The sequence below is a fragment of the Microtus ochrogaster genome, chromosome 4 (genome assembly GCF_000317375.1).
Source record: "Microtus ochrogaster isolate Prairie Vole_2 chromosome 4, MicOch1.0, whole genome shotgun sequence".
NCBI lineage: Eukaryota > Metazoa > Chordata > Mammalia > Rodentia > Cricetidae > Microtus > Microtus ochrogaster.
In genome coordinates, this window is record NC_022011.1 from 77,162,415 (window position 1) to 77,186,355 (window position 23,941).

The 23,941-nt window shown below is 37.2% G+C and overlaps 1 protein-coding gene and 1 long non-coding RNA gene across 4 annotated transcripts in view; one reads left to right on the top strand and one right to left on the bottom strand.

The window, feature by feature from the left end:
• LOC113455948 overlaps nucleotides 1-23,941 on the top strand; it is a 149,870-nt gene that overhangs the window by 82,221 nt on the left and 43,708 nt on the right. The window contains exon 4 of one of the 2 annotated variants that reach the window (XR_003376850.1): nucleotides 7,188-7,437. The exons of the other annotated variant lie outside the window; for it this stretch is intronic. This is a non-coding gene — a long non-coding RNA (uncharacterized LOC113455948). Of the gene's footprint in view, nucleotides 1-7,187; nucleotides 7,438-23,941 lie in introns of those variants that run through there. 2 annotated transcript variants of the gene reach the window in all.
• Scn9a (sodium voltage-gated channel alpha subunit 9) overlaps nucleotides 1-23,941 on the bottom strand; it is a 124,572-nt gene that overhangs the window by 56,803 nt on the left and 43,828 nt on the right. For both annotated transcript variants that reach the window (XM_026778698.1, XM_005346500.2), the window contains exons 2-7: nucleotides 8,980-9,287; nucleotides 5,806-5,924; nucleotides 5,416-5,505; nucleotides 4,765-4,893; nucleotides 3,379-3,470; nucleotides 2,213-2,425 (exon numbers count right to left, since the gene is read on the bottom strand). In XM_026778698.1, coding sequence (XP_026634499.1) covers nucleotides 2,213-2,425; nucleotides 3,379-3,470; nucleotides 4,765-4,893; nucleotides 5,416-5,505; nucleotides 5,806-5,924; nucleotides 8,980-9,237 — 901 coding nt within the window. In that variant the 5' untranslated portion in view covers nucleotides 9,238-9,287. The remainder of the gene's footprint in view (nucleotides 1-2,212; nucleotides 2,426-3,378; nucleotides 3,471-4,764; nucleotides 4,894-5,415; nucleotides 5,506-5,805; nucleotides 5,925-8,979; nucleotides 9,288-23,941) is intronic.

The window sequence follows — 23,941 nt, forward strand, 5'->3', positions numbered from 1 at the left end:
TACTTAAGAATCACCTGCTTTTGGGTAATTTTTGTATATTAGATTTTTTATCAGTTCAGTTGTGGGAACTTCTGTTATGCAATATGCATCAATGCCCTGTACTGTTTCCTTATAGGCATAAAAATAATTTTCTTTATATACTTTCTTCTCTCAAAAGACTTAATTGACTCTATGCAGTGATCAGTTATGAACCAAATGATCTCACTATAGTAAAAGTAATGAAAACACAATGAGCACAGAAAGGAATAGTAATGTGACCAGGTGTTGGGAATCCTGAATCCCAAATTGAGGCCCACTAACCCTGTTGGCATGGTAACAGAAAGAAGTATTGGTACCCGTGATTTCAGCTAAACTTTGAAATTTAGGACCTGCCTAAAAGGGGAAAGTGTCAAATCAAATTTGGCTTAATATTATCTTCGTGCACAAAGAACTGCAACCAAATGTATAGAAACAAACAATTACTAATCCACCCTTAGGTCAAGCACCTGCGTCTTAACCAAGCACAGCAGCTGAACTTCAGCTCGTTATTGTGAACTGTGAACTGATCAGACCACAGCCATATCAGGCAAATGCTGATCTATAACCCAGAAGCTGTTTCTCTAAGTCATGACCATTTTCTTTGTCTATAAATAGAGCCCACCTAATTGATGGACTGAACTGTCTGCACATCTCATTCCCAAGTCAACTGGTTTCATGAATCATTCTTTGCTCAAACAAATTCTAATAAAAATGTGTTTGAAGATTTTTTTTTTAACCAAGGTCTGAAAGACATTCAAGCTATGAATTGAGAAGAGGCTAGGGCTCCGAGGTAAAATGGTAGAGTCATGAGTGCTAAAGAACCTAAATTTAGGTAAGAATTGCAAATTGAATTTTAAAAAAATGAATACAAATGTGGACAACCACTTATTATTGCATTCACCACTTTGATAGCAAAAATATTAAGAAGTAATATTTTCTAGAAATATAAACCTGGAGATATTGATTACAAAAATCAGAAATTGCAACATTACAGAATGATAAAAGGAAGCAAACATGATATTTGTAGTAAACTGCGATAGTAATGAGGTCCATACTACACAGTTGACTGCGGAACTGTTGTTTTTCTTCCCATCAGCCCCCCCTGCACTCCTTTTTTTCTTACACTCTTTCACCATCTGAGGTAGGCTTGGTTTGCTTTTACTTCACCAGTGAGTATTTAAAAACACCCAGAATAAGTAGAAAGTAAATTCCCTGCTACCAAGGAAATTTCAATTTCTTTTTGGCAAAAGGGACGTAAGCTGGTAAGGTTTTTTTTTTGTTTTCTACCTCATCCTGAGATCAGATTGGAATTTTAGGCCCTAAGGTAATTAGGCATGTCACACAGCCACATACAGGTGTCAAGATGTATACAACCTGACTTCATTTTTGCTTCTTGCTCGTCAATAGCCCCTGGGAAAAGCAGTCTAAGGGGAAACCATTAGAGAACGTCCAGTGAGCATGTTATGAAATGTTTGTCATATGCTTTGTATTGGCAGATTCCGAGATTCTGTACACATCTTCTTCTACTAAGGGGGAGATTCCTCTGAATTAGTCTTTGCCGACTCCATCAATCATAAATGATACAATCAAGAAGTGCTACAAAGCCTTTCAAATTTATCATTATTTATAAAATTCATGTTGATAAAATATTATTATAAGAATGGTATTGATAAAACTAAGTTGTCTTGTTTTATAAAACACTACATAATTATTATTAATAGATATATATCTTAATAGTGATAGTCCTCTCATTATTACCATTAATTTAACTATAAGATATTATAGTTCTAAGTCTAATCTAAATACAAATAGAATTGCATTGCCCATTACATTATATAATTAATCAGTGTCTTTATAAAAATAAAACTATAGAACAAAATCCATATTGTATGCATAGATCCAATGATTAGTGTGAGTCACTATTAGTTCCTAGCAACTTGACTCTTCATCATGTAGAAATTCATTGTTATGGATCTAACCCAGCTTTCTACACAGAGAATCACTAGAAAGCCAAGGAAAATAAATGCTTATAATATCCCTTCTAAAAATGACAAGAATTTACATACTGACAGGTTTTTTATTGTATATTAGAATACCTTCAAAATAATAAAAACTCAAGCCCCATGCATTGTCAGAAGAGAGTCAAACTTTTGGTGTTATTTCTACCTGATAGCAACTACAGGGGCATTCTTACTTTTCAGTTCTTCTTCACTCTCCACGGTATTCATGATGCTCTCTAATGTTTCGTTTTCTTCGAGTTCCTTCCTGAAACATTTATGCTTTAGGTTGCCCATGAACAGCTGTAGTCCAATTAGTGCAAAAACACTGAGACAGAACACAGTGAGGATCATGACGTCAGACAGCTTCTTCACTGACTGGATCAAGGCCCCCACGATGGTCTTCAGTCCTTAAAATGTAGGGGAGAAAAGCACATTCACAATGACATAAAGACTCTGAGTAAGAAGCACATCAAAAGACAAGCCTTACTAGGAATGCATGCACTATGTCAAGTCAATGGCCTTGAATTGAAACCAGAGACGTCTTCTGGTTCAAAAGTGTGGATCTGCACAATTTGTTTCTATGAAGTTCAGCAAGTGGTTGAAACTAGTGAAACATTCCCAAAGAATCTTCAGATTCACTCGTTAAGTATGATGCTTGCTGAAACCATAGCCACACTCACTCCCAAATGTAACTTTTATAATCACTAATTCAGCAAACGTTAGTCAAACAAACTACCTCTATGTAATGAAACGAAAAATGTAAGAAACTGAATGAAAGCTCACAGTGACAACGTCTACTGAAGCAGTTCTCACACAAGAAACAGTTTGCTGAAGGAGATGAGACAGTTTCATGCACTGCCCACATGCGGAAATGTCTTATCTTCTTCGTTATAGAAAGTTCTGATTAGTTGAAATTTTCCTTCCTGAAAAGGTGGAAAATCAGCCCTTTGGCAGGAGGAAAAATTTCAAGAGGAGATGTGAGCCAAGTGGTCATCTGCCTTCTCCAAGACCCATGCAGTTGCTTAAACTCAAGGGCTGACTTTTAAAATAAAGATTGCGATGCAAAATGGAAGAAATGTAATTTGGTTTGAGCTCTAGAAGGAACTGCTTTTCTCTGAAAGGTCAAAGTCAGCCCCTGTGTTTAACCCCACTCTCACCTGGAATGACTGAAATGGTTTTCAATGCCCGGAGAACTCTGAACGTTCTCAACGCTGAGACATTGCCCAGGTCCACAAACTCTGTCACATATCTGCAATAGGGGGTTTATACACAGACACAGTGACAACACACACACAGACAAAGAAAACTCCCAAACAGCTGGAGTTGAGTGGCCTAATGCTCCACATCAACCACTTCTTACCTGGGATTACAGAAATAGTTTTCAAAGCTCTCAAGACTCTGAAAGTTCGAAGAGCTGAAACATTGCCTAGGTTTACAAATTCTGTTAAATACCTGTAGAATTAAATCAGAGTTATTCAGAATCTAGGTAGAGTCTATAATACTCACCCGTGCTGTTACTGTTAAGTATTTTCTATCTGTAGTTTGGCAAGTCTTTTTTTCTAACCTAATGTAACCTAATATATATGGATTTGAATCATTTGATAAAAATACAAGTATTGTATTTTAATGTGGTTCATTTACCTAAACAATTTAATGCTTCCCCTACCAGCTTAGTATAGTAATACATAGTTTTAATCTCCTTTAAAACATTGAAATCACTATACTAAGGAAAAGAAGCCAAACTCAACAAATTCCATCCAGATGAAATGTTCATCATTCAGGGTTTTCATAGAGCAAAATCAATATAGTGTTTCCAAGAGTCTGTATTAGGAGGTCACTAGTAATCAGTGAAGGATTTCTTTTCAGAGTGAGTAAAATATTCTCAATTTAGATAGTAGTGATAGCTGTACAATTTCCAAACATACTAGAAAACACTGAATTGCATTCTCAAAAAGGCTGAACTTTGTGACACAAGATTTAGCAATAGAGAATGAGGAGCTAGGAGAAGGGTATCCATCTTGCCATTTTCTTATCCACAGGAGACAATGAAGCTACAGCTTTTCTATTGGAGGAAACATGATGAGTGAGGAGGTGGGCAAGGATGACGGACCCCGAGACAAGAAATCTAAGACCCGTTTTGAATTGTCAAAATGTCTCAGATAGATATCAATTACTTTTGTAATTCAAGACAATACAGGAAATTATTAAGGTTGAGACTTTATAAATGTTTCTGTTAAATGCATTTTGAAAAAGATATAAATAACTTTAAATTATACTTAAAGCAGACTATGGTGCCCATGCAATAGCTTTACAATACATTAATGGTAGGAGCAGTACACAGTATAACTCTTTGTTTTAATTTATTTACTAGCTCATAAATACAGACACTGTGCTTAAAATCTGAGGCTTAGTCCTTAGTGAGCACTGAGCGTGTGTCTCATACACTATTAAGTTTTTTAAATAAAATCTTAAGAAAAGTGTGTACCTAATTGACACTGTATGCAAACATGCCGATTCAAGTTCTGGGCAGGAAGAAAGATAATCTCTACATCAAATGTGTTTTGAGTGAAAAACACTTTCTGAAAAAAAATGTGACTGTGAATAAGTAATTTATATACAAATCCTTTACCTTTAAATAAAACCATTGCATGCAAGAAAAATCAGTATATCCAAAAGTTGTTTTTACTGGAATATTGTTCTGAGACTTCCATAAATTTTCCAGTTCAAAAAAATTGAGAGTACTTACGCGAAAACAATGACAATAAAATCCAGCCAGTTCCAAGGGTCACGAAGAAAGGTGAATTCTCCCACGCAAAAGCCTCTTGCAAGGATTTTTATGAGTGATTCAAAAGTATATATTCCAGTAAAAGTGTACCTAAAGAAAATAATTGGTTGAAATGTTAGGTGTGAAATGAATAACATCCCCTTGAAATCTTTACAGTTTTTTAAAGTATCTCCTGGATGCTGCTGGTGTGTAGATCACCCCACCTCACAGAATATACTACACAAGAAATATCCAGGAACTCTTAAAATGTCCCTATGACAGCTACTCACAGAAGACAAAGGTTTTCAAGGAACTGAAAACATAGGTGTTAGATCTGCCTAGACAAGCCCAATAGAGTGCTTAAGAAGAACATAGCCACTAACACGATATGCATATCATGTTTACGAACATGCAAGGGGATAGGACAAGTTCACTCTTCATAAACATGGTGGTATCTAATGATTCAAACAATGAATGAATACAGAGGAAAGGAAAAACTGAAATAAAATTGTATGCACAAAAAGATAAACTACATTGTTTTATAGACTCAACTTCTCAACTTCTAGTAGGATAAAAAAAATCATGAAAATGACCACTTAGCCCTACTTTAAAAATATAACCATGCATACTTACTCTACATTTTTGGTCCACTCTGGAGGGTTGCTCATGGTCATGAATATGCAGTTTGTCAGAATTGTGCACATGATCAGCATGCTGAATAAGGTAGCTCTTAGTCAAGGAGTGTGGGATACCACCAAAGGGAAGAACGTATTGAAACGTAAACACAACTTTTCTTTAGAAATTAATTGAAATGGATGCATAGATTATTCTTTCTGTGCTTTGAATAAAATTAACCGATTCCAAAACACTAATAAGACCATCCTCTCATTTTCTTTTGAGAATAATTTATTTTGGAATCTATAAAGACCTTTCAAGGTGCAGAAGAGCCCACATCTAGGTCCAAGGACAGGAACAAGCCCAGCATCCTGGGGTACTGCTGAAGCCAGGCTTCGGAAAGGATATGAATGTACTAAAATCTTAATAGATATTCTTCTTAGAGGACTGAAGGGTGACAGCATGTACAGCGCAGGTGTGGCATTGAAGCGGAAGATTGCTTTTCCTTTGTTCAATACTATAAAAGTCTGCAGGAGAAAAAAGAATCAGGATGACACCCTATTCCCAGCATTTCCATCCAACACAATGCTGTGAGAAGTTCATACCTCCACATTGCAGCACAGGGCAGAAGAAAGGCTGCCATGGAACTCTACAAGAAGTTTCAATGCCTGTAAGCAGGTGTCAGTCACTTTGGTCAATGGACTTCAAGGCTGCCTCTTTGCAATAAAAGAAGACTTGAGCTATATACAAGTATGTATATCAGGATGTATATAACTTACTTGTAGGTATTGCCAGTCTTTAAACACTGACCACAACGCTTCATGAACTACAAAGTTCATGCTGAATTGCTCCAAAATAAAGTCACCAAAAAAGTCTCATGATATAAATGTGTTTGTGATGATGTGTTGGATGACAGCCATAGATCTTCTCAGCCCCCTGCAGACCATGGGGAGTGAGATGGGCCCATTGAGGAAGCCTTCAAAGCATTAAGTCTTTCCTTTATCAGAGTCCTTCAATGATTGCAATCACTTGTCATAACCGAAATTGGCTTTAGGATTAAATTTCTCTTTTCTGTTACAAAGAGTTTAAGATTGAGTAGAAACTATTACTAATTTTTTACCACAATACCTTGAGAGCTTTTAAGCTTGTTGAGAATTATCATAGTTAATACAAAAATGGTTAAAAAATTTTCATAAGTAAGGCATATCAGAATTGAAAATATCCTATTTTTTTTGTTGTGTGTGTGTGCACATTGCCTAAGGGTTCTGATGCACCTGCAAATGTGGAGTCAGAGGACTACTTCACTTGCATTTCTCAGGTATAACAGACCTAGTTTTTATGAGACAGGGTCTTTCACTGGCCTGTAGCTCTTAGATTCTGCTGGGCTGACTGTCTAGTGGGCTACAGAAGATATATCTGTCTCTGACTTCTCAGGGCAAGGGTTATACAGCATGAAGTCCATTTTTCTTTTTAATGTGGGTTCCGGGCAGAAACACAGGGTCTCTTGCAATGCAGAAACTTTGATGATGGAGCTGTCTCCCCAGCTTGGGACCATCCTTCGAACTACTCAGATTGATTCTCGTATTTTACTTCTATAACTATAACGTTGAAAAATTTTTAAAAAGTTCATTCATTGAAATTGTTAAAAATAATAGATACCTGTATGTAGCTCAGTTCTTCCTTTACTGGAAATACACAGTCCTGGAGTTCATTGGCCAAATTCAGTTTTAAAAGTTTGTTTAAAATTTTTAAAATAAAAAAAATCCTTAAAATATTTTGTTTCCCTTAAGCCAGACCAACGACTCGTGGAAATGAACACTTGCAAGTGAAGATGAATGGACTAAAAGGTAAATTGTATGTTTCAACGGGCCACACTATGGCAACCACAAGGTTCACCTTCTTTGGTTTTGGTTTTGTTTGGTATTTGTTTTTTTTTTTTTCTTTTAAATTTGGTTTTGATTTAAGAGAGGGAGAAGACAGGGAGATGAGTGGAATCAGAATGCATGATGTGAAACCCACAATCAATAAAGGTATAAAAAGAAAACATATATTGTGTTTTGTCTGGTGCAATGCAAGTGACATTTCTCATACATTTTGCATTTAGTTAGACAAATAAAAAATGTTAACCTCAGCATATGAAAACAATCCTAGGCTAGGAACTCAGAAATACTAAGTCTAAAACACTAAGCCTAAATTATGACTCCCTGTACTTAGAATGCAAAATGCTTGTGTTGTCTAGAAAGCAGTGATTTTTTTCTTTTGTTGTACTTTTAAACCGAGTTTTATATATAGTTATAAACAAGCTTCCTACAATAAATCTTTTTCACCAAATTGGGAACATGAGCTCATAAGTGTGTGTCTTTTGTAGGGGAAATCTATCTTTTTTTGAGTTAAGCATTGTCTCAACAAACTGGTTTTGACAAATGCATGGCAAGGAATTGTGTCATAAAAGGCAAAGAAAGGAGTCAAAATTAACATTTAAACCACTATGTTATTACACAGTCTTTGCAAGACAAAGTTACATTGCAATCAAAATTTAAAAAATAAAAAGAGCATCTTTGGTGTTTTATATTTTTTCTTTTTATTGCAAATAGACTTTTTCCTAACATGATATATACTGATTACTGTTGTACTTCTCTCTACTCCACCCAGTTCCTTCCCACCTCCCCTCAAATCCAATCCATTCTCTCTCTCACCAGAAAATAAAAATGTTACTAAGGTATAGTGATTTATGTATGCTATCATTACTCATTTGTAATAAAACTTTAGAGGAATTTTTAAATCCACGTACACACAAGAATTAAATATTACTGTGAATAGCTGGCAAGATAGCTCAGCAGGTAGAGCCATTTTCTTCTAAACCTGATGACGACTTTAGTTAATCCCTAGGCCTCACATAGTAAAAGTAGAGAATTGACTCAATACAAGCTAGGACTTCATCCATGCACCCTACTTAATAAATAAGTGTAAAAAATTCTAGTCATAACTGCTGCACACCATGCCCCCGTGTCTGCGCTCGGTGCTCTATTACCCAGCAGTACACGAGCTTCGGGCAAGGGGGCTGGAGGTTAAAATACACAAACACACACAGAGAGACAGCGACACGGGTCATCCTTGAATTCTCCAAGAATGCCCCCTTTATTGTGTTCAAGGGCAGATTATATAGAGATAGCCACGCCCCAGCCAAACGCACCAGAAACCACTCTCCTGCCATCAGGAACTCCTGAAGGTCTCGTGCTCAGAGCAGCTGTAGGCACTCTGATCAGGGGATCACAAGAAATTTAGGATCTGGGGTCTCAACTGCTCCCAACACATAACCATAAAATTATAGGAGATGTGTTCATTATGCCATACCTAAAAAGGCAGATTTTCTATTGAATATGTTGAAGGAATTAATCAAACCAAATCAAATAAGAAGGCCAATTCCACTACCAGTTTTAATGAAATATTACAAAAAGAACATATTCTCAACATGCTAATATGTATTTAATATAAGGCTTATGATATGAAGTCATTAGGTTTTACATCTTTGGATGGAATGAAGTCATCAGATATCTACCACTGGAGTCAGAAATAACTTACTTTCTTGTCTGCGTAGTAGGGGTCCAGGTCCTCCAGGGGCTCTGACACCATCCCAGGGGGAATGTCTCCATAGATGAAGGGCAGCTGTTTGCCAGCTTCCAAGTCACTGCTGGGCTTGGGACCTTCTTCATCATCTTCTTTCTTTTCGTCTTTGTGTTCCTTGGCTTTTCCTTCCGAAATGCGCTGCTCAATGAGGGCGAGAGACTGTTTGGTGAAGTAGACAAAGCTCTGCGGTCCTGGGGGAGGCAGCATCGCCATCTTTTCATCCTGTTTGTTTTATTTCCCCTTTGGCTCCTTACCTAAGAGACCTGGTTAAAAGTAAAGAAGAGAAAACGTAACTACACGGCTTCTAGAGAAGACACTTTAAAAGCTAATGTCAACCAGCTCTAGTACAGGGTGTATTTTGTGACTGTGATTGCTCTTATAGCCATCCTGATGGGACGTACAGTTGCCTAGGAGGCAGGACCCTAGACCCAACTGTGAGGGATAATATATATTGACATATATGAATCATGACTGTAGACATGACTGGGGGTGAGTCTCTACATTAGATTAACTGAAGTTGAAGACCTTCCTTGAATGTAGGCAGCGCCAGTTCATGGCCTGGGATCCAGGACTTCATAAAAAGGAGAAAGCTAACTGAACCCTAGTATTAACTACTCTGAGTGTCCTGATTATGGACACAGGGCGACCAGCTGCTTCGATGTCATGCCTCCATGGCTTAACAGCAATGGTGGACTCTAGCCTTGAACAGTGAGTCAAATTAGACCCCCTTTTCCTTAAAGCTTGCTTCTCATCAGGCATTAGTTACAGCAAAAAGAAAAAAACCAGTGGACTGGTAGAGTGCTTTCCTTTCATACACAAGGGCTTTGGATCTGAATTTCAAATCCAAAAAATAAGCAGCAAAACAGAAGATTCAGATATAAGAGGAAATGTGTGTATAAACTCAATATATTAAGTAACAACTGTTGGGCAAGAAACATGTATTACTTCTTGGTTAAAATATTTGAATCTAACAATCACAGCTTAAAGTGAAACACCAATTACAACTCCCCCAGAAAAATACTTTAAATGTGTAATTTTCATCTGTGTGTGTTTGTATCTATCTAATATATCTATATATAAACAATCATTGAAGTTATTTAATGCTAGTCAAATGAAATAACTGTTTCTATTGTCAGTTATGGTCAATGTTTTTAAAAAGAAAACGGGCTTTTTTGTTCTGGAACTGGTGTTGATATTAAATTACTCAATGTGACTGTTCACATCAATGTACACATCTCTGTATATTAAGGTGAAAAGTGAAATGCATAGAAATGCTTGGGAATGTTTACTTAAGTCATGAAGTATGTCTTTCTCAGGACTTTAATGGCAACATAAACATTGGATTTTGATGTCTATACCAGGAATCAGAAAAGTTTCTTCTCATGGTGCTCAGCATGGTGCCCCATCACTATAATGCCAGAACTCCAGAGGCAAAGGCAGAAAATCTTAAGTTCTATATTAGCCTGTGCTACAGTGCATATCCTAACTTAAAAATTGAAACCAAACCAAAACAGCAAAAGCAGCAACAACTTGACAGACTGTGTTTTAAGGGACCTCATTACATGCCAAAAAGTAAACAGGAAGAGTCGCTATAGTCTGCTCTTTTTTTTCTCCAAAGCCCAATGTAAACTGCATGTGAATTGTAGTAATGGCCATAGTAGGCATATAAATGCAGAAAGAAATTGTTGAAACTATTGTTTTGTTTTTTTTTCCCATTCTCGTGGCAAAACCAAGAAGTGGTTCAATTAGGACGAAGTGGATTACGTTTCTCCTCAGGCACCTGGGTGCATTGCAAGGGAGTTGACTACACAGCAATGCCCTCAAGTGATACCACTGAAAAACAGATCTCCAATATGCCAAGAGACGTCAAAGTGAGGTGTGGCTCATTTGCTTTCCTTACTCTGCTGGATGACTAACTAGGGACATGAAGAGCTTGTAGTCTTCTTCAAAAAAGCCTACAAGCAATACAATTTTCTTTTGTGAGGAATGCTTTTTGGGGTTTATGAGGTAGTTGACATGCCATGGTACACTTCACATTTCCTTTCTAAACTGCTAACCCATCTTTATTTACAAGAAGTGTCTCACCAAACACTAAATCTGCACACTTCATTATATCATATACTTTTAGCTGTGAGAATTAAGAGAAAATATAGCCTTGTCTTCAACAAACTTGAGGCACACTCTCCTCTCCAAAGACAGCCTTGACTTCTCTGGCATGAAGGCAAATGTGATTAGGAGAAGTAGCTTGAGGTGTCTTTACTGCTCTCATGAAGAAATAGAATTATAAGTACGTGTCAGAGATAATTATAGCTTAATAGAAGGTGCTAGATTTCTGGTGGTGGCACAAAGTTCTACATTTCTGACATAAATGGTTGTATCTTCATCATTTCTCTACTTCCTTGCTACAGTGGAGAACTGACTGAATCACATTCTGAAGTAGGTGGCAGAGTTTTCCATTGTTCCCCTCTCAATAATTACTTGACAAAAATCCATGAAAACAGACACATGTCATGGTCTGTGATGTCTCTGCTCTTCCTTTACTACCCTTTTTCTCCTCCCTTCTTACTTTAGTCTCTCTGTGTCTCTGTGTTTATCTATCATCTATCTATCTATCTATCTATCTATCTATCTATCTATCTATCTATCTATCTATCTATCATCAGCATCATCATCCATTACTTTCACTGTCCTTGTATATCCTCAACACACAAACTCCTAAAAAACCAAATGCCATACAAAACAGGAGGTAAGTGTATGTATGGTAAATTACTGTTTGCAGCACAATAGGCAATATTTTCTTGATGAAGGACAAATGAATTTAATATCATTATCTGGGAAACAACATCATATAGATAGTGTTAGGATTTCAACATCTTTATTTATGCTGGAGCAGTGAAACTTCATTTTGTTTTATTAATAAAGACCAGATTAAAGCGAAAGAGGTCTAGTTGGCCTCTGAGTGTCATTGGAAATTACAGTGCAGTGGTCTGGTGAAAGGGTTGGGTGGTAGGGTTCTACTGGGCACCAAACTAAAAAATGGAATCTTCAACAAACACAAAGATATCAGTGATGGGCTAGAGCTTCTCAGCTACCGCAGCTGCTTTCAGCCTGCCTTAAGAGCCTTCCTGTGAGATGAGTAATTAGACTACATACGGTTTCTTCATTAAGGCATCCAGTTTCAGAATGGATGTTCCTGAGCAAAGATTTAAATAAATCTTTAAGTTTAAGCAAAAATAAAAAATTATAAAGGAAATGAAAATCTAAAATCACAGAAACTCTCTTTTAAGGTTTATTTAGCTTCAGGTGTGCAGTATATTGTGTGCCCTCAAATCTCCTAGACACGGAGTTACAGATTTGTATCTCACCATGTGGCTGCTGGGAATTGAACCCAGGTTCTCTGGAAGAGAAGCCAGTGCTCTTAATTACTGGGCCATAATTTCAAACCCAAAAAACTCTTTAAAATGTTAAAAGAAGGATATAATTGACAGAGAAAAAGAATGTAAGACCCATGTAATATCAAAGAGTTGAAGGCATTTAGAAAAACTAAAGAAAACACAGCCAAAATGAGAGATGAAAATGTTTACTTCATAAAGTATTAAAGTAATAGCATATCAGCATGCAAAACTCAACAAAAAACAAAATGACTAAAAATATACAAATACTTAATCAACATTTCATGTTATCTATGACTGACATCACAAGTAGTCAAGTAGGCAAAGACAGAAAAAGTAAAGTATGGGAAGCCAAATATAGTTTATCAATGCATCAAAGGTATTAACAAAACACCAATGACATTTTACATGAAAAGCCTAAATAAAATTAATAAATAAGTTACAAAGCTGTGTGCATAGATATTTTGCAGATCTTGCAAAATTCATAAGTACACTGGCTAATGTTCATTACCAAATGCTTTCCTTTCTAGGAATTTATCTAAAGTCAATAATGTCAAATTCCTTCAAACAAGTATGAAGATGTTTATTGAAATGTTTTTGTATTTAATACAGTTGTAATCAATATAAAAGTCAAAACTTTTTAAGCAACAAAATGAATATATAAGAAGAAACATGTACAACTTTTAAATAGTGCTTTCAGAGACTAATAGATTATAAGCGTCTTATAATGGTTAGCTGATGGAATGAAATTAACATTCACACATTTTTAAATAAAATGTAAATGCATATTTAGTATATAATATGTTTAATAAAAGCAACTCTTGATCTACAATTAATAATTACTCTTCTACAAAAGTCATTGCATTTATTTAAATGTGTTCGTGTTTCCTTAATAAAGCAGGGTGGAGTCCAGAGAGAGAGGGAGTCTTGCTTCTCTTTGCACATGGATGCTAAAATGTAGCCTGCGTATGAGGATACAAGGCATATAAACAGAGCTGGAAGCCATTCCTCCCTTTTGAACAATGAGTTATTTGGAGTCACAAACCTACACCTGCACATAGAGAGAAACAACCTCCTCCAAAAGCAATCCACTCTTTCCCCAGTAGGAATCAGACAATAAATGATAAATTAACATGCCGGTAGTACCAAATAGAGAGTTGTAGACACAAGTGAATTTACCAAACACTTAAATCCAGTTAAAACGTACAAATATTATAGATGGTAAAAAGGACAAAATGGTTATTACTTGAGCATTTTGAGGAGGTAGAAAATCTATTACATAAAATAATAGGTCACAGCAACAATAAGGATATATTTTTTATAACTAAATGCATGGATCTAAAAATAAATTTTCAGCACACAATTGATAAGCAATGTCAGAAATAGAATGCTAAAAATGCAGTTGCCTTTCATGTACACATTTCTGGAGAGTTTAAAAGCTTCTGGAAATCAGAGCATCACTGTACATAAAAGACCATCAGATCACCATTAAAAAGTCCCAGCCACCTTCTTCACTCTAACACAGTGAGAGAAATAGGGTGTGTCAATCTCTGTGTCCTCTTGCCTCATGTCAAGCCTGATAGCAAATGGAACAGACGTTGAGGCATAAAAAGACTCAAAATTTATTCTTTATTTTCTATAAAAATATGTTTGGATCTAAATGGTATTTCCAAAAAAACAAAAGACACCTAGAATACAGAAAGCAGTCAAGATTAGACTGGTTAGCAAAAAGTGTGAAGAATGGTTAGGAAATTTGTTTCTTCAATAAGTGTTGGCTACGTATTATAAAAGCTGTCTAAACAGAGAGCAAGTGAAAATATGCATGGAGTTTACCAGTCAATGGAATTAATGAAGAAAAGAACTAATTAAGGTTGATGGAGTTCTCAAGTTACAAAAGTTAAATGAGCATTTTATTTCTTTCTCTTTGTCAAACCACCTTGTTACTTATGACCATGGAAAACATTTTTATGATTTAACAAGAATGTCAGTTTGTTCTGCTAGCTTGCTAATTATTAATGCTTATAGGAAATGTAAGTGTGGTTACTGAACAAGCAGATAGGTGTATATGAACATATCACATTGTCACTGGACACACAATGAGATAGGGAGCATAAGCTGGGGGATAGGGTATGACGTGCAGGAAAAGCAGGAGAGTTGATGTCCTGATCTTATTTTGAGTTATGGTGGTTTCAATGATAAACATCCGATGCAATCTTGGGCATGAGAATACTTGATCCCCAGTTGGTGGCACTGTTTGAGTAGATTTAGAAGATGTGACATTGTATCTTCTTGAAGTACACCACATAGGAATGGACTTTATAACTTTAAAGACTCCTATCACTGATAGCAGGCGCTTTGATTCCTGCTTTCAATTCAAGATAAGTACTCTTAGCCTCTTATTCCAGGAATCATGCTTGCTACATTCTGCCTTGTATCTTCACAACTCCAGACTGTTACTCTGGAACAATAAGACCAAGTAAACCTTTTCCTTCATCAGTTTCCTTGGTCACAGTGTTTTATCACAGCATAGACAAAAAAACAACCAACACACAGTGGGAACAGACATGTTAGGTAAGACTGGAAATAGACAGAGGTTCAGGTCAAGTCAAAATCCAACAGAAAAAAATGAAGATAAATATAGTTCAAGTGGATGAGAACTTGAAAATGGGGTAAAAGGGGGATTGCACTTTACCATTCAATTTAGAAAATTAGAAAATTATGCTTAAAGCTAGTGCAAATGAGAGCAGTGTAGTCCAAACAGATATGAAGAAAACAGGAAACCTCAGGGAAAGAAAGACTAGAGGCACGAGACAATACTGTGAGTATTTCCATGGGTATGTCTTAATTTTATAAAACTAATTATATAAAAACAAAAATAAGCTATACATTGTAGGGAGATCCCGAACATCTACTTTGAGCCAAAAAAGCCAACATGCAGCTTCTAGCGTAGAAAACATACATCATCTGCATTTGGCCTTCAAAGGACTGCCTGCTTCATATCCCTCCAAAGCTATCTACTCAGAACATTTAAATATATTTGGGGATAAACTGTCAACAATTTGCAATTCATTTTATTGATATATGCCAAGGGAACGAAGTGACACATGGGAAGACTCTGTCTTCTCCTGGGTCAGTATACGGGAACACTGGACACTGCACCCGGTGTAAGCTGTGGCTGGGGAGTGGGATTAGTGGAATGCATGTCAAGTGTCCATATTATCAAGTGTCCTGGTAACCCTTAACTCTCTCGTGATGGGCTTCGTGCACAGGCATTCTACCTTAAATAAAGCCAAGATTTTTTAGTTTGGAATTAATGAGTCTTAGTTCCTCATATTTCCATAAATACTAAAGTTGTAATTTTTCAAGTTTGTGTTAGGCAGTCATCAAGAACTAATTAAGTATGGCTTCCACAACATGCTTATGTCACTGTTCATCTATTTACTTTGTGGTTTTTGACAACAATATATATGTAACTTAAATACATACAGATACTTGAGCATACCTAGTAATTCTGAAATGGGAAGGGCCTATTGTGTCTTCTTTTACAGACTATTAATTTGGCAATTGGACCTTTTCATTAAGAACTAACGCGAATAAACGTGTGTTGCAGGGAGCTTGAAGATCAGAGGAGCCAGGTGTTCTCTCCTTCCACCAGGTGGGTCCTGGGAGTTGAACCCTTGCCAAGAAAGCCATCTTGTTGGACCAAGAACATGGGATGTACTCACTCATACTTGGTTTCTAGCCATAATTAAAGGACAGTGAGCTTATAATTTGCAATCCTAGAGAAGCTAAATAAGAAGGTGAATCCAAAGACAAACATATAGGCATCCCCCTGAATATTAACCTTCATCAGGCGATGAAAGGAGACAGAGACAGAGACCCAAATTGGAGCACCGGACAGAAATCTCAAGGTCCAAATCAGGAGCAGAAGGAAGGGGAGCACGAGCAAGGAACTCAGGACTGCGAGGGGTGCACCCACACACTGAGACAATGGGGATGTTCTTTCGGGAATTCACCAAGGCCAGCTGGCCTGAGTCTGAAAAAGCATGGGATAAAACCGGACTTGCTGAACATAGCGGACAATGAGGACTACTGAGAACTCAAGAACAATGGCAATGGGTTTTTGATCCTATTGCACGTGCTGGCTTTGGGGGGGTCTGGGCAGTTTGGATGCTCAACTTACTAAACCTGGATGGAGGTGGGCGGTCCTTGGACTTCCCACAGGTCAGGGAACCCTGATGGCTCTTCAAGCTGATGAGGGAGAGGGATTTGATCAGGGGAGAGGGAGGGAAATGGGAGGCGGTGGCGGGGAGGAGGCAGAAATCCTCAATAAATAAATAAATTTAAAAAAAAATAAAGGCTTGCGCCACCACCAAAAAAAAAAAAAATAAAATAAAGTAGATATGTATGCAAACGTGCACAAACTCATGGAGAGGTTTTATTAGTCAAAATAGGAGACCTTTACTTTAAAGACAAGTTTTCGAATTTTGTTTTATTTGAACAACACACAAAATAGAAGATTAAAATGATCCATTTGAAAGTTGATATAGGTAAACATAACATCATCATACAGAAACTATTTAGAATTCTGTATCATTTTACCATTGGACAAAAGGAGAGTTGGAATAAGGGAACGTGTTTGGGGGAAAAGAGAGAGGAAGAGAGGGAGGGAGAGAGGACAAGAAGGAGGAGGGGGGGAATATTTACAGAAGAAAGGATATAAGAGAACAAAAGGAGAGCAATGATAAAAGAAAACAGGAAGTGAGGAACAAAACACCCATGCTCTCCTAGCATACGTCCAGCAACAAGACAGCCAAAAACCAAAGCAATATTTTCAGCATATTTATTTTTATTTTAATTCTTTATGTTTTCACCCTTACCGATGCCGCTGGCATGAGTTCATCGCCATCAGCAAGTCCACTCTTGCACCTTTTCCTCTTATATCCATTCGAGACATGCAATGCTCTCCTCTGAGTATTCTCCATAGTCAATCATCCCCCAGACCTGTCAGCTCTAATGTAACCTCAGACAATCTGTTGCTAAGCAACGAGCAAGGACAAGGAAGAACCATTGCTGTGGTAAACTAACCAGGAGGTACATTTAGCCTTTCTAGCATTTATTTTAGAAAGCTGAATTGCCAACTTTCAGAAATAGATGACAAAATTTCCTACCAAAGCAAAGACATTGAAAGGAACATATTTTTTTAATCAATCTTAGAAATAAAGGTGCAGATTATTTTGTTTGTCCTATTTATTTATTTTGATAAATATTTATTTAATTTCATATTTAAGTATTGTGTTTATAACATTTACTCCCTGTCATCCTTTCAAATCCTCTTATGTCCTTCTGGCTCCTTCTTAACTTCATAACCTCTTATTTTTTAATTATTATTGTTTTACACAGAAACAAAGACACATACAGCCACACACTCACACACACACACACACACACACATACATACACACTGTTATGAACGAAACCTTGTAAGTTCATTTATTGTTCCTCATATGTATATGTGTTTAGGGCTGCGATTGCTCGAGATTGGAGGTCCATCTCTAGAACATTCTCAGCCATTGTCAATTGCCTGTGGCTTTATAAACATATATACTTCTAAATTTTTTCACGTACACTAATTTCTGTGATTTCATCTAAATTTTAAGTTCTCATAAAATACTGAATATATGGCCCCACTTTTCATTTATGCAGTACAAAATGGCTAAAATATTCCTAGCAGTCTGTGTTTACCCTGAAGTCCGCATGCAATAGAGTAATAAAATTCCACAATGTGACAGAGCTCAAAGACAAAGATTAATCTTCCATGGCCACAATCTGGGCTCTATAGTTCTGAGCTGTGGCTCTAGGTAGCTAGTGTGATCACTTTAAACTGTAATTTCCTAATCAGAAAAGCAGGATTAATCATTGCACTCTCAAACAAACATTTCATATGGGATAGAAAGTGTGGGAAGTATCAGACAGTGTTTGCCCCCTGAAGCCATGTGTGTGTGAAGCCCTTAGCGCTGTGACCTCAATTCCGGTCTCTGTTTTAATTCATCGCCTGAGTCCGTTATGCCTCTATGGCTAATGTCTGTTAACCACATTAGTTTGAAAAAACTTTAGTTTCCAACAGTTTCTTGGCCTTTTAAACACAAAACATTTCATGTCTCTCTAAAGTAGCAGACATCTGATCTGATGTCATGACTTTAGAAGAAGCTCAGAGCTGGAAAATATTTGATTTGAACCTTGTATTTGCCACTTACTAGTTTTGAGACTTGACTGTCCAAATATGCAACTTCTTTTTTTTGTCAAAAATAAAATGAGGACTCAGAACGTTACCAGTTACTTTATAAAATGCCTTTGTAGACACTGCTGAATTTTCCCTAGTACTGATTGCAGGGGCACTTAGTCTGTAGCTCCATTTCATTCAGGTAAATTCTCATTATTTGAAACTTTGTTTGAAGATATTATAAGTACTGTTAATTAGAACAAAGTATGTGGCTCAGGAAATGTCATTATAATTCTTTGGCTCTTTTAAAAGTCATAATCAATATTTCTAAACTTAAAGGGAAGTGAATTCCAACACTTGATTTCTCTTCTGAGAAACATTTAAGCATCACTAATGGAGTCTCTGAACGAAGGACAGAAGATCCCCTCCTGCAGGCAGAGAAGTGTCTCAGTTCTTTGCAGTCTCTGGAGAGTCTTAGGGACTCTGGTGTCTGGAATGGATATTGTTCTTAAAACCTATAAGGAGTCAAAAATCAGAGGCAACCGACAGTGTAAAATACCACTTTGAAGATATCTGTTTAGTTTCCAGGATGCTATAGTCTTCTTGTACAGAGAACACTCATGGAAGAATCCCCCTAGATGTGACTTGGAAATTATGGAAGTGAATCTCCATATTAATTCTTACGTTAGTAACTAGAGGTGGAAAACATGAGCCGTGTTTGACCATTATCATAGCTAGCAAAGGTCTTATTGGACCTCTGTATCATTTTGACCACATAAAAGGCTTCTGATCATAGACATTCAAATTATAATTATCATATGTTTTGTGAGAACTCTATTGTTTTCAGATAGGCTAGATTTGTGCTATGTATCATTGGTGATTTCCATTTCTAATGAGTATGATTAGCATATGTCTTATATATAATATCTGTGTTTTAAAATGGAGGTATTCTTTTAAAAATCTTCCTCAGAAATTTAAACAGCAAGCTTTTTTTTTGGCAGTTTTCAATATTTTTTGCCTCCCTAGTTATAACTTTAGGACAATAAAAGTGTCTGTCTTTATTTTAGGGAGTTGGAAACAGTGATCAGTGTACAACTGCCTTGTCATCTCAGGCTATTTTACACCACCATACCCAATGGGCTTCTTACCTGTGGTAACTTAAACTGTATCTATACTAAGCCAGTCCAACAAACCAAATTTAAAAAAAAATCTTTGAAATGGAATCAAGATATATGAATAAATATAATGAAAGTAAAAAAAATCTTTAAAAATCTGGATAGATAGAGACAGAGACCCACACTGGAGCACCGGACTGAGCTCCCAATGTCCCAATGACCCAATGAGAAGCAGAAGGAGGGAGAACATGAGCAAAGAAGTCAGGACCACAAGGGGTGCATCCACCCACGGAGACAGTGGGGCTGATCTATTGGGAGCTTACCAAGGCCAGCTGGACTCTGACTGAAAAAGCATGGGATAAAACCGGACTCTCTGAATATGGCGAACAATGAGGGCTGCTGAGAAGCCAAGGACAATGGCACTGGGTTTTGATCCTACTTCATGTTCTGGCTTTGTGGGAGCCTAGCCAGTTTGGATGTTCACCTTCCTAGACCAGGAGGGAGGGGGGGAGGACTTTGGACTTTCCACAGGGCAGGGAACCCTGACTGCTCTTCAGACTGGAGAGGGAGGGGGAGAGGAGTGGGGGGAGGGGGAGAGGAGTAGGAGGAGGGGGAGGGAAATGGGAGGCTGGGAGGAGGCGGAAATTTTTTTTTCAATAAAAAAAACTTTTAGAGATTACAGTTAACAAAGAAAATCAAAGAAGATAATTTCTGTATGTTTTTTCTAAAATATTAAATATGATTTAATGTAAAAAAATCTGGATAGAATCAGTTCAGATCTAAATCAAATAAAAACAGTGGAAATGCAAAAAATAAGAAAGTAAAATTTATATTTTACATTGATACTGTCTGCTTCCAAGCAAAAATCTGCTCTGAAAATGTCACTTATTTAGAAAGAGTGATGTTTTTTAAAGGTAAAATGTTGACTGGACTTCATTCATTTTTTTTAAAATATTTATTTTATGTTTATGAGTCACCTGTCCTGATATTCATTTTGAAGCCTTTTCTAGCAGAATGAAATCTTCACAAGTGTTTTTTAAAAAGGGTCTTCAACTAAATCACTACTACCAATGAAGATAACCTAGCTTGATAACATATGCCATTAACACGATGTGATGGTGTAAACCTTATTAGTGTGGCACCCCACCCCAATTTTTAATATATATCTCTCAAGAGAAAGCTATCAGAAAACCCAATGCAAGAATAAGGAATGTGTGATAGATTACAGTGATCACCAAATCAACAAGATACAGAATCTCCTAATTTCTGAGCGTGCTGTGTGGGATTATCTGAGTTAGGTCACCTGAAGAAAGGAGATTCACATCAACTGCTAGACTGAATACAAAGAAGCACCAGGATTCATTATCTCTATAGAAGCAACGTGGCCAGAAATTTCAAGCACCAATTTTACAACCATGACAGACTACACCATGCTTTGTGAGACACAATCAATTCTTCCTGAATTTCCTTTGGTCTTTTGATTACAACGAGAAAAGTGACCAATAGAGAAAAACGTTGCTGCAAAGTTGTAGTAAACACAGCAATGTGGTTCGTAGGTTTTTGGAACTGGTTCATAGCAGGAATGTGGAAAAGGTTCTACTTTGTGTGAGCAAAGCTGTTGAGCACAGAGCAGAGGGAAAGGGGCCATCCTTGTAGAGCTTGGAAGACAGGAATGTCAAGAGGAACACAGGCTGTACAGACCCAGATCCTGAAGTTTCGGGTGGGGGGAAATGACTCTTCCTTGGGCTCAGGGACACTTGTGCGATATTCTGGCTAAGAATCTGGCTTCATTATGTCCTTGTTCTGAGAAATCAAAAGAGGTTTAGTTTAAAGGAAATGTTTGTTTGACAGAGGAAATTTCAAGACAGAAACATTCTGTCTGTGTCATAGTTACTCCTCATTTCTCTTGTTCGTGTCTAGAGAGAAAGGGGAGGAGGAAGACGAGCAGGAGATAGAGAGAGAGCACAAAATATAAGTTAAAAGATAAGTAAGTGTGAACTTTGACAAGCAAGTTGTGTGAACAAGTTTGAAAACTAGCACTCTGCACTGGACCAACAGAAAAAAGTTGGGAAATGCCAAGGGCAAGCCCAGGAAGGGTTAAACAGGGTGTGAGATCAGAGGCCAGGACAAAGAAGTGAACAAAGCAAGAGAATAACTAACACTAAAAACCTTTTTAAAAAAGTTATATACACACCTACTGTATAAACTTTCTAAAACAAATACACACATATGTAAAAATAGCTACAATAGAGTTCCTCTATCACAAATAAACAATGCCCCTACTAGGCACCGCAGAGTAACAAATAAAACACCTCAGTGTTTGAAATTATCTATCTCTTTGTGGGGTTCTTGGCTATAGGGCCCCTCAGACCCCCCCAAAACATTACAGACTATTGCCAATGCTGTTGATTACCAGCTAGAACTTGACCTTAAGACCCTATTGCTCAAGATAAATCAACCTTGAAACATAAAACCTGGAGAAATGAAGCTAGTATTGATCTGGAGACATTGTATCTACTGGCTAGATTTCCTATTGCTGGAGGATGCTACTGTACTTGAGAGGTTATAAAAAACAGACAACACAAAGTTGAGTGGGGAGGGAAAGGGTATTTGTGAGGAGTTGGGGGTGAACATGGTCAAATATATTGTACGAATTTCCTCAAGATCTAATAAAAATAGTCAAACAAATCATTTCCAAGATAGGAGATCAAAAAAAAAAACTTTGTCCAAAAATCAATCACAGAATGGAACTTATACAAAAGTCAGACTCTCCCATAGTGGTACCAATCCCATCACTCATGGTGAAGTTAGGAAGATCATGAACTCAAGGACAGCCTGTGATATATAGCAAGTTTGAGGACAGACTGGGCTGTATAACACTCTGTTCCAAAAACCAAAAACAACCAATAGCGTTGCAGTTAACGTATCATGTTTATACAATCGTGTTTATCACATAAAGTGTACCTGCGATAACTAACTAATAATTGGAACTGCTGTTCATCAAGACAAGGTATAGTTACTATAGAATCTCTTATTTTACCTTTGCTAATTAAGATGAGTTAAAATTCATACAGAAATTGTATATTTTATGCCATACAAGATTGCATTGCTTTGATCAATGGGAAATCCATTAGAAATGCTGATCAATTTTTAAGTCTTTAGACTTGGTAAGATAATTTTCTATAAATGTACTCTCCTGGATGAGGAATGAGCTTTCCTCTTAGAAACAGAACTTGACGGAGTCACAGTGTCTGAGCACTAATTACACTTGGGAATCCTATGGCGAAGTGGCTTAGAGAGTGCGTGGTAAAGGATTTATTTTTGGTGAGAATATGAGCAGCTTAACTCATCGTGGTCAACATACTAGACAATTTTAAGTTACTAATAAGAGCCTCATCACACAGCCATCATACTGATGCTCTCAAGGCCCAAGCATCCTCACTCATTGGATTTTGTTGCGGGATAACACAGTTGAAAGAAAGCCATTTAATTCAGAAAGCATCCTTATACAGAAATTCAAGTGCCTGTTGACATCATCGGAGCAAAGCGACAGCCCCAGTGTGACTGTCTTGAATGCACTTACAGATGGATCATAAACACAAAGGGCTCTTTGTCAGCATGGCAGCTAAAACTCCTCTTCACCCCTTCACATCGTTTCCATTTGTAGGATCTCAACTCCAGTGACAGGAAAAGCATTGTGGAAGACCAGGCATGCGTTTTGGTAACACTACGAAATGAGAACTGCAGACTCAAATGGTGCTCGACACTGTCTGTACATACGGCACTGAAGGAGATACTGTGTCCTTCCTTCATGAGTCTTGACACCCAAGTGGGACAGCAAGATCACTAAACTAACTAAAGATTTCTTCTCTTTACCTAATGGGGTTTCTTCTTTATATACTGTAAAGGAAGGCAGTAACTACACAAAAAATGGCAAATCCATTTACAACAAAGTGTTTTGGGAAATATTGAGCAATTACCAGAAACATATTCTAGGCACTCTGTGGCCTAGAATCAGGTCATTGATGAAACTGTACTGTGTGACCACAGCTAGCCAGCTTCTGGGAATACCAGTCTTCTCTCTCTCTCTCTCTCTCTCTCTCTCTCTCTCTCTCTCTCTCTCTCTCTCTCACTCTCAGCTAGCCACCTTCTGATGGCTCACAGCAATCTATATATAACTGTAGTTC